Source organism: Pongo abelii, chromosome 19 (assembly GCF_028885655.2).
Source record: "Pongo abelii isolate AG06213 chromosome 19, NHGRI_mPonAbe1-v2.0_pri, whole genome shotgun sequence".
NCBI classification, from domain to species: domain Eukaryota; kingdom Metazoa; phylum Chordata; class Mammalia; order Primates; family Hominidae; genus Pongo; species Pongo abelii.
In genome coordinates, this window is record NC_072004.2 from 68,878,439 (window position 1) to 68,891,993 (window position 13,555).

A 13,555-nucleotide genomic window follows, 5' to 3' on the forward strand; every position below is an offset into this window, starting at 1 on the left:
TCTGGCAGCCAGTCACTCTGAGAACTGGAAAACCACAAGCCCACATGATAATATCTGAGGCATATTAACCACACAGTGCTTCCTCCTTGCTAACCTACTTCCTCTTCCCTGCCCTGCTACCAGAGGGCCCCAGACTTGGAAGGAGAGGCTCCCCCACCCTCAGCTGCTTCCCTGCAAGTGCCCCATGTCTGCATCCCATGCTTGCGCAGTGGCTAATTCTGGTGTCTCATCAGACAGTAATTATGGGGGAATCAGCAGTGCCGTCATCTCTGCAGCTCGGCACCTGTCACCACGCCACCATCCCCAGGCTGCTGGGATGGGCCCGGAAGCTGAGGGAGGAGGGGTGTGCTGGGGTGAGGGGCATCTGCACCTTTCCAGCCTCTGCAGCCCTCACTTCCCCGCCCTGCCTCCCCAAGGCGATCACCAGGCGGTCACCAGCCACACAAGTGCTCCCTGTTATCCGGGACAGGTACTGAAAGCAGGTGCCATGTGTCCCATTATGCACCCCCATGACCAAACAGAACAGGCAGAAGGACACAGCAAGCCAAGGCTCAAATCTCACCTTGGCCACTTCCCATATGTGTGACCTTGAACAAAGCATTTCAGTCCTCCAGGCCTCAGTTTCCCCAATGGCAAAATGGAAAAAATAGTGCCTCCTTTGTGAAGATGGGAAGAAATAAGGTGTGTAAAGTATCTAGCACCGTGCCTGGCACATGTGTGATCATGTAGTCATTCAACAAACAGTTCATACACAGCTACTTTAATCTGTTAGGCAATATGGGGATGCCAAGATGAATGAGATGATTTAGCAAGGATCACACTGTGGCTACACTGAGGCACAGGCTTTTTTTGTTGGGGGGGAGTTAGGGGGCTGGTGGTGTTTGGTTTTATTTCTTTGAATTTTAATACCTCTAAGGAGCACAGGAAGTGAGGTAAGGAAGGGAGGGCTGCAGAGGCAGGAAGGCACCCCTCTCCTCACCACAGCCCCCACCATTCCCTATCATCCTCATGCATCGCTTCCCTCATTTGCTGCCCCTGAAGGTACTGAGTTTGCTGCCTCCACAAGCAAAAGTAGGCTAGTGGGCTTAGTTATGTCCAGAACTGGTGATTGTTCAAGAAAGGTTACATTAGGAGCCACCAGAGGTTTGACAGTGCTCCGGGAGATCGGAGGGGCGAGCCCAGAGGCGGTTGTCGGGGAAGGGCATACCAGGGAGGAGCAGGAATGGGAGGTGATGAACAGGAGCCGAGCCGCAGAGGCAAAGGCCCACAGGGGAAGACCAGACCCAAGGGGAGCTGCTGGGGCCCCCACCTGGCTACAGCACGGACTCCTCAGGAGGAACAGGGTGGGGGAGGAAGGTGATGAATCTCAGTGTGAATTCTCCATGGCGTTGGGCCACAGAGGAGCCCTGCTGCCAGAGTGCAGAGAGTGAGGCAAAGGGGCACGAGGGAATGGGGCAAGACCCATACAAAGTTTCAGGTGAAGGCAGAGGGGAAGGGAGGGTGTAGGGCTGAGGCTGCCCTGCTAGAGACTGGGACTCTGTCTCTGACCTCAGGCATGCTACTTAACCCCTCAGGTCTGTCTGTCTCTTCCCCCACAAAACAGTCAGCAGCATTGAACTCACAGGACAGTTGTGAGGATGAAAACGAACTAACGCTTGTACAATGCACAACTCACATCTGGCTCCCAGGAAGCACCCAATAAATACTGGCCATCGGTGTTTTCATTATTACCAGCGATGATTTTTTTTCTCAAAACTCAGCAATGACTAAATGAGCCCCATCCCCTGAAAGCCCACAGAGGGAGCACAGGTCTCTTCTAACCAAAACCAGAGTCAACAGTGAGGGGCTGACCCCGGTGTCCACTACCATGGTAGCCTCCTCCCGACTCCCACCCCCTACACCCTCACTAGGCATTGCAATAATCCTTCATAGCACTCTTCCAAAACCCATCCACGTCTTATTCCACTCTGGCTGGTAAAGCCAGGACGGGGCTGCTTCACCTTTTTACAGAGGCAGAAAGTAAGTCTTGTAAGGTACTGAGCTCCCCATCACTGGGGGTATTCCAGAAAAGGGTGGGTGAAAGAGAAGAACATTCAGGTCTCAGAGGCCCTTGCCCCGGCCCCCTCTGCCTGGTTCACTGCCCCGAGCCCATCCTGCAGGCTGACCCTTGGCCCCTCTGCTGTTTGTGCAGGGAAGCGGGGGTAACTCACGCGAGCAAGGAGGGAAAGGACTCCAATCTCAAGTCTCTCCGCGTTCTCCCGGCTTCTCCCGGCAGCAGCCAAGGATGGGGGAGGGAGGGGAGCAGTGTCGTTGCTCTTTTAGGAAAACGGTAATTTTAATTAAGAGGCAGACAAACGAGCGCTCTGCAGATTGTCTCAGAGCAAAGTTATTAAAAAGCCATCAAGGCGGCGGCAGCCTAGGTGGCAAGGAGAGCTGCCTCCCCCAGCTGCCCACCCAGATTGTAGCTGAATAGCAGTTCAGAGAGCTAGAGAAGGGCTGGAGGACATGGAACCTGAAAATAGCCCCTCTCCTAAGAAGGCAGGGCAGCATCCAGATAGTACCCAGGGTACAGCCTGCCCAACCCTGGGCAGCAGGTGGGGACGCAAAGGGCACCTGCAGTTAGGCAGCCCCTGCTGTGGGCCAAGTCTGGGCCCATCACTACTTTTTCTTTACTCTTCTCAACAATGCTGCCTGGGAGGTGTTCTTGTACCACTTTACAGGCACAAACACTGAGGCTCAGAGAGGGAAAGTGGCTCGTCCAGGCTCACACAGCTAGGAAATGGCTGAAGTGGGGGTTTGAACCCAGGGCAGGCTGACTCTCAAGTCCAATGCTCCAGGCTGCTGGTCCTGGGCCCAGATTTTGGGGGGTGGCTTTCCCCGCCCATACACCCTCCTCCAGCCGGGCTCTTTGATGTCCTCTGAAACAGCCTCAGGAGCAGCCTAATGTTGCCCTTAGTCATCAAGGTCACTAGGGACTTAGAGGCCAAGTAACTGCTTGCTCGGCAGGGTCACATTATGAGGGGACACTCTACAGGGACATAAAGTTACAAAACAGCTTCCAGCAGGGGGAACAGGGGCAGATAGACAGAGGACAGGCCCTCACAGCCAGGATATCTTCCAACTCTTCAACCTCTACTTGCTCAACACTTAAGCAAAGCATCCAGGAACCTATCTGCCTTGGTTGCTGTTAGACTCTGAGCCTAGCCCAGTGCCTGGCACAGAGAAAGTGTTCAATAAGTCTTTCCCCACCCCCCCCGACCCCCGAGATGGAGTCTTGCTCTGTTACCCGGGCTGGAGTGCAGTGGCGCAATCTCGGCTCACAGCAACCTCTGCTTCCCGGATTCAAGCAATTCTCCTGCCTCAGCTTCCTGAGTAGCTGGGATTACAGACACCTGCCACCACACCCAGCTAATTTTTGTATTTTTAGTAGAGACAGGGTTTCACCACGTTTGCCAGGCTGGTCTCGAACTCCTGACCTCATGATCCACCTGCCTCGGCCTCCCAAAGTGCTGGGATTACAGGCGTGAGCCATCGCGCCTGGCCTTCAATAAGTCTTTGTTGAATAAATGGATGAATGGATAAACAAGCAAACAACTGAATAAATGAAACGAGATCACAAGTTTGCATGTGACTGTAAGCTAAACAAAACGGTCCCATCTTCTCCCATCCCCCACCCTCTGGGCATCGCTGGAACATGGGCTTCCCCCCATAAGAGGTGCCCCTTGCTCCTGACCCCTCTCCCCAGGCCACAAGCCCCCTCAGCAGAGGATTCCCGCCTCTTCTCTTCACCCCAGCCCTAGCTTACATGGCGGCTTTGCAGCCCGCACACACATGTACATGCATGCGTGCTTGTACACGCACACTCACTGACATGCACACACGTGCACATACAGACATGTTCTCTACCAGCCAAAGTGCCCTCCCCAGAGTGAGGTATCTGTTGCCCCCTCCCCTGGCAAAGGCTGGGCCCACCAGGGATAGCCCCCTCTCCGTTTCTGGCCCTCCAGGCTGGGGAGGAGCATCTGACTACGGAGAGCTGGTGGGAGGAGGAATCGTGGGGGGCCTCCCTCCTCCTGGCTTACTAACCTGGAGACTTTAAACAGAGGGAACAGAGTCCTGGAGGCTTCCCTCCCGCCGCACGCTGGAGCCCTGGGTGAGGGACAGGAAAGGAGGAAAGTCGTGAATGAATGCCCAGAAAGGCCCGGCTGCAGAGGAGCTGGAGAGAGGAGGGGGCCGGGGCAGGGGCTCCCAAAGTGGGCCGGGTCAGGGGCAGGGCCATGGGCCATGGGGTTGGGGGAGGTGAAGCAGGTACAGAGCAAGGCAGAGCCTTAGGAGCTCTCCCTTTGGGGCCCCCCAGGGCAGACAGGATAGAGATTGGGTGTCATAGGAAGAGCAGGGACTGAGGGGGTGGAGACACTGGTGGGAGACAGACAGGGGGACAAACAGGAGGACAACACAGAAAACATAGGGTCCCCAGAACTGGGTTCCCAGGACAGACAGCCAACAAGCCATGCCTGGTTCTCCACCCAGAAACAGGGGCAAACGATTTACTGAGGTGCCCAACCTAGACCCCAAATGATAGCCCGCCTGCCTCGCTCATGCAAGGTTTTGCCATTCTGGAAGGTTGATGGGTTCAGGGTCAGAGAGGCTTGCCATCATTGCCCTGGTGACAACCCTCTCCCCAGCCTACGAGACCCCCATCTGCTCCACTCCCCACTAACCCTGAGAAAGCCCAGCTTCCCCTGCCTGTGTTAGACGAGACAGGCATTCCCACCCAAAAGGCACTCATAGGTTCACACTGTGCTAGGAGCACAGACCTGCCTGAAGTCCTTCACCTAGCTACTGCCTCCACACCCCCAACCCTCAACCTGCCATGGCAGGGTCCCCTGCAGCTGTCCACCATGCCCCACCCTGCAGGAAAGTCCTTTCTAAACCTACTCCACCTCCCTCACGCTGCAATACCTATTAGCCTTTTACCCTGGGGCATGCAGCAGTAAGACCCTTCCTGCCTGGAGACACTGTGGCCAGCACCCACTCAGGCACATCCCTCCCTTGGCTGGCTCAGACCCATCCATACCCACAACACGTCTGGCTACAAGCGTTCTCAGAGCCCCCTGCCAATCTCATGGTTCCAATTTTCCCACCGATTACCTAAAACATCGACATCCCAGGGAGAAACAGCTGTTGGGACACGGACTGGGAGAAAATAGTAAGAATGTTCACTAATGTGTCTAGCCCCAGAGGGCTTCCTGGATGAGGCGGTGGGAGGCACAGAAGTGAAGGCTTAGGAGCTCCAGCTTCCTTCTTACCACCAGCCCTAAGTGGCAGCTCCAGGGGCCCAGCCCCAGACAGGCTGAGGTGAGGATCTGGGTTTTCAAAAAATCTAAAGAGGTTTCTTATGTATGCCCTTTCCTCAGTGGAGAGTGGGCCCCATTCAGTCATTCAGTCAGACAGAGGAAGAGGAGGAAGATAAAGATATGACTATTTATTGAATGTCTACTATGTGCCAGGAACTCTGCCTAAATTATCTCGTATAATCCTACTACCCACTCTGTAAGGAAGCCACTGTTAATGCCCTTGATCTACAGAGACGGAAACTGAGCTTCAGAGAGGTGAAGCAACTTGCCCCAAACCACACAGCAAATGACTGTCAGGGCTGCGATTGCAGCCCAGAGCTGTCTGAATGCAGACCCTGAGCTCTTGACCCAGGAGCTAAACTGTCTCCTATCCACCCCCACCCATCTCCCAGTCTTTGGCTATCTTCCTTTTGGTGGCCTCTGGGAAGCTCTGCCTAAAGTCTAACCTCTTTCTATTGGATGCTCCAGCAGAAATTATCTCCTATGGGCAATAAGGTAGAAAAGAAGATTTCTCTTCGGTCTCTGCCTCGTCCTAAGAGTGGGAGGCAGACTGTTCTAACCCCAGGCTGCCAGTGGACCAGGAGAGGGGTGAGACATCAGGTTAAGGAGATAGGCGGGTCTAGGATTTCCTGAGCTTCATCTTTAGGTGACTTCTGCCTCTCTAAGAGCCCCTTCCTGCCCCTCCCACTTCCAGGAGAGAGGAAGCTCCAGGAAGCCCCGCACAAGCCCCTTCTCGTTTTACCAACCAGAAGTTCCCATAGTGCCCAGGTAGAGGAGAGCCCAGAAGTTCAAGGGTGGACAAAGTGAGAGTCTGCGGCAGTCCCCACAGCCCTCGCCTCTCCACAGAGCCCTAACTTTCCATGGATAAGGGGGCTGGGGACAAGAATGGGGGACTCATCAGGCCAGCCTGGTCACTGGGTGGGGTGGAATAGGCTGGGGACAGCCCAGGAGAGAAGACAGCAAGGCCCATCCCAAGGGCTTCAAGGAGCCATGGAAGGCCTTCCCAACGAGCTGGGGTCATTCATTCTTCCCATAAGAAGCAGAGGCTGGTGCCTGGAGTGATGTCTGCTGCATATGCAATTATCATGCATCCTAGGGGTGAGGGGAGACTGCAGAACACGTTCCCCCGCCCGCAATCTCCCCAGCTCTGCACAAGCAGAAACAGGAAGGCTCTTTCTGTGGGGTCTCTGGGTCTGGGGTCTCTCTATAAGCTGAGTCTGGGGGCCCCTCTGTGGGCCCCTGGGTCTGGGGTCTCCAGCATGCTCTGCCAGCTGGAATGGAAAAGAAGCCAGTGCCCTGGAATGCGTGTGTTTGCAGAGGTGAGAAAGGCAGGCATGAGAAAACCCAACTCCCTTCCAGCCTTGGGTTACTCCACACCGGGACATGCAGGCAACTGAGGCAGGTGGCCGGGGCTACCGGGAGCCAGGATAAGGTTGTGGGGGAGCTGAGCCACCAGCTTCAAGTGCCTTGTGGAAGAAAACCCGAACTGGATTATAGTCCCCGGATGGAATGGAGTGTGGCAAAGCCAGTTCTGCTGGGGTGGGAGGAAAACAGTGAGTTTAGAATTCAGAGGACAGCTGAATCCTCTAGCCACTCCCTTCTCCATCCCCTGGGCTGGGAGGGCAGATGTAGGCAAGGTGTACCTTCAGAACAGGAGGGGGGCTGTCTGTAAGGCATGAGTGTGTGTGTGTGTGTGTGTGTGTGTACATGTGTATGTATTCCAATATTCTCTTGGGCCAAATCTCCATCTTTTTTTTCTTAGCTTAAGCTGGGAAACAGTCTTCCCACCCTCCATGTGGCAAAGCAATATTATCTCAAGGGAGAGGAGGTAGAGAGAGCCTGGGAGCTCTGGAAGGGAGCTTGAATGTCCTCTAGTCCCACTCTCTTTTCTTATACCAACGACACTGAAGACCAGAGGGGGCAACTAAATTGCCAAGGTCACACAGCAGTAGGGGAGACAGGCAAGCTGACTCCAGCCCAATGCTTGTTCTTTACAATTTACTTCTTTGCCCTAAGGAGCAGAGGAGCAGCTTCTCTCTGTCTCCTCGTCTTCTCCCTCTCCCGGAGCACTGGATCCCTCCCCAGCAGGGCCCCCTGCACTCTGGCAACCACACCAGCCAAACTCCTCAGGATGCCCAAAGGTCATCTGAAAGGTCATGCTGACCAGTCCCTTGCCGCTAGGTCCAACTCTAGTCTACGGGTGCTCACAGACCACTGTCATTGAGGTGAAAGATGCAAAAATACCACCGGAGCCTCCCATCCTGAAGTGGCCACATGCTGGGAGGTTTATCTTCCTATCTAACCTCAATTCCTCCTACTACAGCGTGGGCCTGCTTCCTCTCAAGCTGTCCTATGCAGAGATGAAGGCAGGGGGAGAAAAGCAGGTTTCCAGCCTCCACACCCTTATGTTTGCCCACCCCCAGCAGACAGGATGAGGGCAGGGTGTCCCTGGGTGGCTGGGCCCAAGCCCAGTGCATGCGTGGGGCCCGAAGGGTGGGATGAGGGAACAGCAGCCTGGGTATGGGGGAAACAGCTCTTCTAGGAATTGCCCCTCCAAATCCTCATCCTCTGCAAAATCCTAACTAAGTCTCAGGCTTAGACTTCTCTAAGGATTATTATCTTCTCTGGGTTCAGAGATGTCGGTCCCTATCCCCTCATAATTGATTGTTTATTATCCCAACAATAAGTTGATTGTTTATTATATGTCCGGCACTGTGCAGGATGTTTTCATCTGTTGTTTCATTTAATCTTCACAACAATTCCAGGATCAGAAACGAATCTGTCCCCTGGGACCGTCCTTCCTCAAGACTAAGTCTAACCTTGATCTCTCTTGCTGCATTTCCTCTGGCCCAGTCCTCCTTGGTGGCATTTTTGTTCCTGTCTTTAGAGACTCTTCTCATGACTCAGTGGCCTACATGATCTTTTTCCAGGCTGTCAACCTTTACCCAGCCCTGCCCCAGGAGAGGGTAGATATGTAGGTAAAAGCGACCAAGGCATGCGAAGAGGCTCTGGGGGAGGTCCCCAAAAGGTCAGGCAGGGCTGTTGGAGGTAGGGGCAGGACTAGGGTGGCAGGCTCTCCTCTCTCATAATGTCCATGACCCCTGCAGGGGGCCTGGGCCCCACCTTCTGTGTGGTAGCTAAGAGGGCTCAGAGAGGCAATGAATGACCTAGTCCTTCTCAGTGACCATCTCTGAGGCCCAGGTTTCAGCACACACATCCCCAGAGCCCAGGGGAATGGGCAAAAGCAGGCAGGGGCACAAGGGCAGGACTTGCCATGGGTTGAGCCTGGGAGATGAAGCCAGAGGAGGAGCTCTGACACCTGGCTAAGCTCCCGGCAGAGGGCTAGCAGGCCCTGGGAGGGTGCACAGCCTCAAGACCCTCTGCCAGCTGCAGGATCAGGCCTCCGTGGGGTTCTGCACACCCCATCCTAGCCACAGGCAACTTTGGTGAATTCACCCACCACTTGGCTTCTCTGTTTTGACCTTTTGGAGCAGAAGTGCTGAGGGCAGGGGTCCCCTCGACTACAGCCATCCCCCCAACCCTGCCCCCAGCATGGCTGGAACATAGGGGCCAGACTCACCTCCCCAGGGAATGCTCAAGCCCAGCTTTCACCCCTCTGGGAAATCGGAGCAGCAAAAGCATGGGCCAATGGGCAAGGGGAGTTGGAATGGTGGGTGGGACTCTGGGCCGGGTGTGGGCGGCACCCTCCCCCTTCAAGCAGGCACCATTAATATATGCAAAGCATATGCAAATCACCCAGAAGAGAGACACAACACCGCTGGAATGTCACAAGAGACCTTGGGGATCAGCCAGCCCACGCCCCCTCATTTCACAGGTGAGGAAAGAGGCCCGTGCTGGGATGGGACTTGCTCAAGGTCACGCAGACATCTGGGCACTGAGGAAGGATAAGAATGAGCTCTCTTGACTTAGTGCAGTGCTTTTTCCACCAGGGTCTTGTCTTTCTGCTGGGGGATTTATAACATGGCAAAGGGGCCCCAGGGCGTGGATGGGGCTCCAGGCAGGCCCATCAGAGACATGGGTGGGAGATGGAGCTGAGAGGCTTCTTGGATGCCTCCCTTACCGCTTCTGCACCTGGAGATGGTCTGGTGGGTGTGAGGGGCAGTGCAAGGGCAGCATAGCACCTGGGGGGCCAACGGTTGGAGGGGCGGGAGGCTGGAGGTAGGCAAAGAGAAATCTGAGGGGCAGGGCAGAAGAGCAGGGAAACTGGGCTGTTTGAGGCAGGGGAGGAAGAGCCCAATGTCAGGGCAAGGTGCCTGCTGTGGTGTGGGAAGGGGGATGACGGCCTCAACACATACACACACACACACACACATGCACGCACACACACACACACACACACATCCCTAAGTGCTCTGCAGCCCTTCCTGGACTCTGACAATTATGGCACCTGACAGACCATAATAGTTAACCCAGGCCCATCCCTTCTGAGGCCACTTCCCCGCCCCCAGCTTGGCTTCTCAACCTTCCAGACAGTCCTCGAAAGCAGGGCCAGAGCTGGGGAAAGGAACGGGAGGCAGACAATGGGAGGGGTGGTCAGAGGCAGGAAGGGGGAGGCAGAAGAAGAGACCGGGGACAGGGTTAGAGAGAGAGACAGCAGGAAGGGCAGCGCAGGAGAAATTGACGGACAGGGAGCGGGAGGGGAGGAATGGGGAGAAGGAAAGGCACAGAGGAGAGATGGGGGAGGGGCGAAGACTGAGGGCATCCTGGGGAGCGCTCTGGAGCCCAGGTATCGGGTAGAGGAAACCTGACCCCGAGGTTCTAGGCTGCTTGGCAGGAGTTGGGGACCATGCCCCCTGCCCCTCTGCCCACCTCCCCAGAAACTCCCCTGGCTTCCAGGAACTCAGTCCTCCCTCCTTCACTGCCTCCCTCCCTTCCTCCCTCGGGGCAGGCACTGCTTCCCAGCCAAATCCGAAGCCTTCATCTCCGCTTCTCAGAGCTTGGAATGAAAGAAGGGGAAGCGAGTACAGCCCTCAAACCCGCTGACGGCCAGATTTTTATTATCTTTGCTCGAATGGGCCCTAGGAAGCCAATGAGGGATTCTTCAAAGAGCATCTGGGTGCCTCATTGAAGCCTGCACCTGCACCAGCCCACCCACAGCAGGCAGCCAGGACTTGGGGAGCACAACCTGTCCCCCACCCCCCACAAATCCTAGAGTCCAGAGCCTCGGCTACCAGGAGCCTCACCCTCAGCAGCTTGTGCCCAAGCAGCGGTCCCTAGGTCAGGAAACCAGGTTTAAAGCTAGACTTAAGTCTGCTGGGCCTCTGAGGCAGTCTGTGTCCCTCTCTGGGCCTCAAGGACATAAATGAAGAAAGAAAACAGATTTCCTTGCCAGGGCTTGGAGGAGATAAATGCTTGGGATTCCTCGAAAGAGCAGCTTTTATGGCAAGCCCTGGATCCTTCCCCTGAACTCCCTGAATGCCCAGCACCCACAGTCCCCTTTGCAAGAGCACCCCCCACCACAGCTGCCTCTTTATGTGCCCCAGGCCTGCTACCCAGGATGACAGACGCCATGAACTGTTCTTCCTTGAGCCCCAAACTCAGCTCCCTCAGTTCAAATCCTCAACACTGTCTCCCTTCTTTCCCCAAAACCTAACCTGCGGTGGGGGTGGGGGCTCAACAAACTGGGTACTTCAAAGAGCCCAGCTGCCTCCCTCCTAAGCACTTCCAGGGCTGGGGTTTTGGCAGAGAATTCCAAGGTTGGCATAGGCAGATGGCAGCCATGCCACCCCCACCCTCTAGCTCTGACCACACTGTCGATGCCCACAGCCAAAGAAGGAATCAATGGTTCTAATTAAACCCTTTTTCCAGGGTGGGTCCCTGGCGAGAGAGAGGGAAGAGGGAGAGAGACAGGGAAGAGGGAGAGAGAGAGAGGGGGGGGGAGAGGGAGAGGGAGAGAGAGAGAGAGAGAGAGAGAGAGAGAGAGAGAGAGCGAGAGAGCACATCAGAGAGGCCCTGCATCCCAGTGCCCAACCCAGTATCCTGCACATCTTTAAGACGCCTGGAACCCAGCAGGGATGAGGCCACGAAGACCCCAGACACTCTGCATTAGGCAAGGAGGCAAGTAGAGGGGCAGGGGAAAGCCTGGGGTGGGGGTAGCTCTTTGAGGGGTTCATTCTAGCGACCCTTCCCCTAGTGGAGCATCCCCCTCCACTCAGCACTCCCCAAGGACCACAGTTGCCTCTTCCAGATAGAGCTCCAGGGCACAGACAGTGGGAGCCAGAAGGGGGATTTGTGCCTCCATCGCAGCCTTGAGGGTCATCACAGAGAACCAGCCATCGTGGAAAGGGCAGAAGAAGCAGGAATTGTTGTGGGGGGGACTGGACAAAGACCCTCTTGTCCCCAAGGCAGGGTGGCAGGAAGCCAGGGCAAAGCCTTTGCACTTGCTGCCAGTGGTGCCCGGGTGCCAGGCAGTCTGGGTGGGGACAGTGGGGTGGGGGGTGGTGGTGGTAGATCTTACTCTTGGAACCCCTCCCCTTATGCCAGAGCCCTCACCCCATCCCTTGCTTCTACCCCAGGCCACCAGCTAAGTCTCTGTCCCTAGCAACTCTCAGCTTGCCTGGAGCACTCCTTCCTGTGTGAATGTGCCTTCCCGTGTCCCTGACACCTGTACAGAGTGGCCCATCATCAACCAGAACCAGCAAAACCCCTCAAATGCACCATAGCTGCTCCCCACATACAACCACACCAGAAACCACCACTATCACAGCTGCCACCAGTGGCGACAGCCTTACAATCTCCATCAAATGCATCAATTTTTAAAGACCAACAAGAGGGAAAGGGATGGGAATAAGAGAAACTGAGGCACGGAATTAGACAGCAAAGCAGCTGGCTCAAGGTCACCCAGACCAAGATACCAAGAGTCGGGAAGAAGGTATCCTGACGACCCCCAAAAAGTGCTCAAACCCCACCCAAAGGAACATTCAGGCCCACAAACCTGGAAGTCTGGTCAGCTTCCATCACTCCCAAGCCTCACCTGTTTCTCCCTTCCCCAAAACAGACAGCAGCTCCTCCATCTCCTTTTGAAAGGCTGCTGCCAGAAACCCCCACCCCCAGCTCGGGGAGCCCACTTTCCTTAAAGTTGGGGTGCTGCAGGACCTCCATTTCCCCACAACATTTGAGGAGAGGGGCTGGGAAGATCCCCCTCCTTGCATACTTCCCCGCGCCTGCTCACCTGGCTCCCCTCGGCCCCCAGGGTCCCTCGGTCCAGCCTCCTCCCTGGGAGAGCGGGATCTGCCCTCCGCCGTCCTCTCCCACCAGGCCAGGGCAAAGCGCCGGAGGCACTGCCAGGGCTGCATGGGGAGGCGTGGGGCTGGGGGGCGCGCACCAGCAGCCGCACACGCCCCGCCGGGCCCTGACAGCCGAGCTGCGGAGGCACCCGGCCTGTCCCCTCTGCTTCCACCAGCATCCTGCTGCCCCCACCGACAGGACTCGGAGCTGGCCCGGGAGCTTCTGACGTAGCAGGGGGGTGCGTGGGAGGGGAGGGGGGGCCACGGTGCGTCCCCTTCCCAGCCCCACCCTCCACCCCTCAGCCGCCTGCCTTCCCTATCTTCTCACTCACCCTAGATGCCCTCCCCAGCTGGGGGCGCCCTCCCCTGCCCCCTGGCCTCTGCAGGGGGAGGGGTTAAGATCAAATAGCCCCTCCCTAAACCCCTCCCTCTCGTGGCCCTCCCTACCCGCTGGTAGAGCGGGGAGCTGGTCCCCAGTTTCTGTAACTGCTGCTGAGGCTCAGAGGTCTCCAGGGCTAGGACCTCGAGGTGCGGGGAGGGGGGGGGGGTATGGAATACAGGCTTGTATCCTGGCAACGCGGCCAACCCCAGAACGCACTCATCGCCTTCCCTCCCTGGAGGCTGGCGCAAAGGGCCCAACACCACCATCCTAGCCCGTGCACCCCATTCTGGGAGCTGGGGGAGGGAGGCCTTTGATGCACCCCTCACTTCTCCATCCCCTTCTCCTCCCCTGCATCCTCCTCTTCCCCCACCTCGGATGGACGCCCTCCTCCCCCCACCCTCCTCACCATCCATCCCCCTTCTTCTTCTCCTCACCCCTCCCCCTTCCACACAAGCCCCTTTACAGTTGAACCCCTCTGGCCCCCACCCTGGGGCGTCGTGAGGCCCTCCCCACCCAGTCTCCTGCCTCGCCACCCTGCCCCCTTCTCTGGTCCCAGCACTCCTCTCGCC

At 56.5% G+C, this 13,555-nt stretch overlaps 1 protein-coding gene across 10 annotated transcripts in view; it reads right to left on the reverse strand.

The window, feature by feature from the left end:
* Positions 1-12,947, reverse strand: part of SRCIN1 (SRC kinase signaling inhibitor 1) — a 75,533-nt gene extending 62,586 nt beyond the window's left edge. For 8 of the 10 annotated variants that reach the window (XM_063718172.1, XM_063718171.1, XM_063718169.1 and 5 more), the window contains exon 1: positions 4,087-12,942. In XM_063718172.1, coding sequence (XP_063574242.1) covers positions 4,087-4,279 — 193 coding nt within the window. In that variant the 5' untranslated portion in view covers positions 4,280-12,942. Of the gene's footprint in view, positions 1-4,086 lie in introns of all 10 variants that reach the window. The other 2 variants (XM_054546320.2, XM_054546323.2) reach the window with 2 other exon arrangements.
* Between the last annotated feature and the right edge of the window lie 608 nt (positions 12,948-13,555).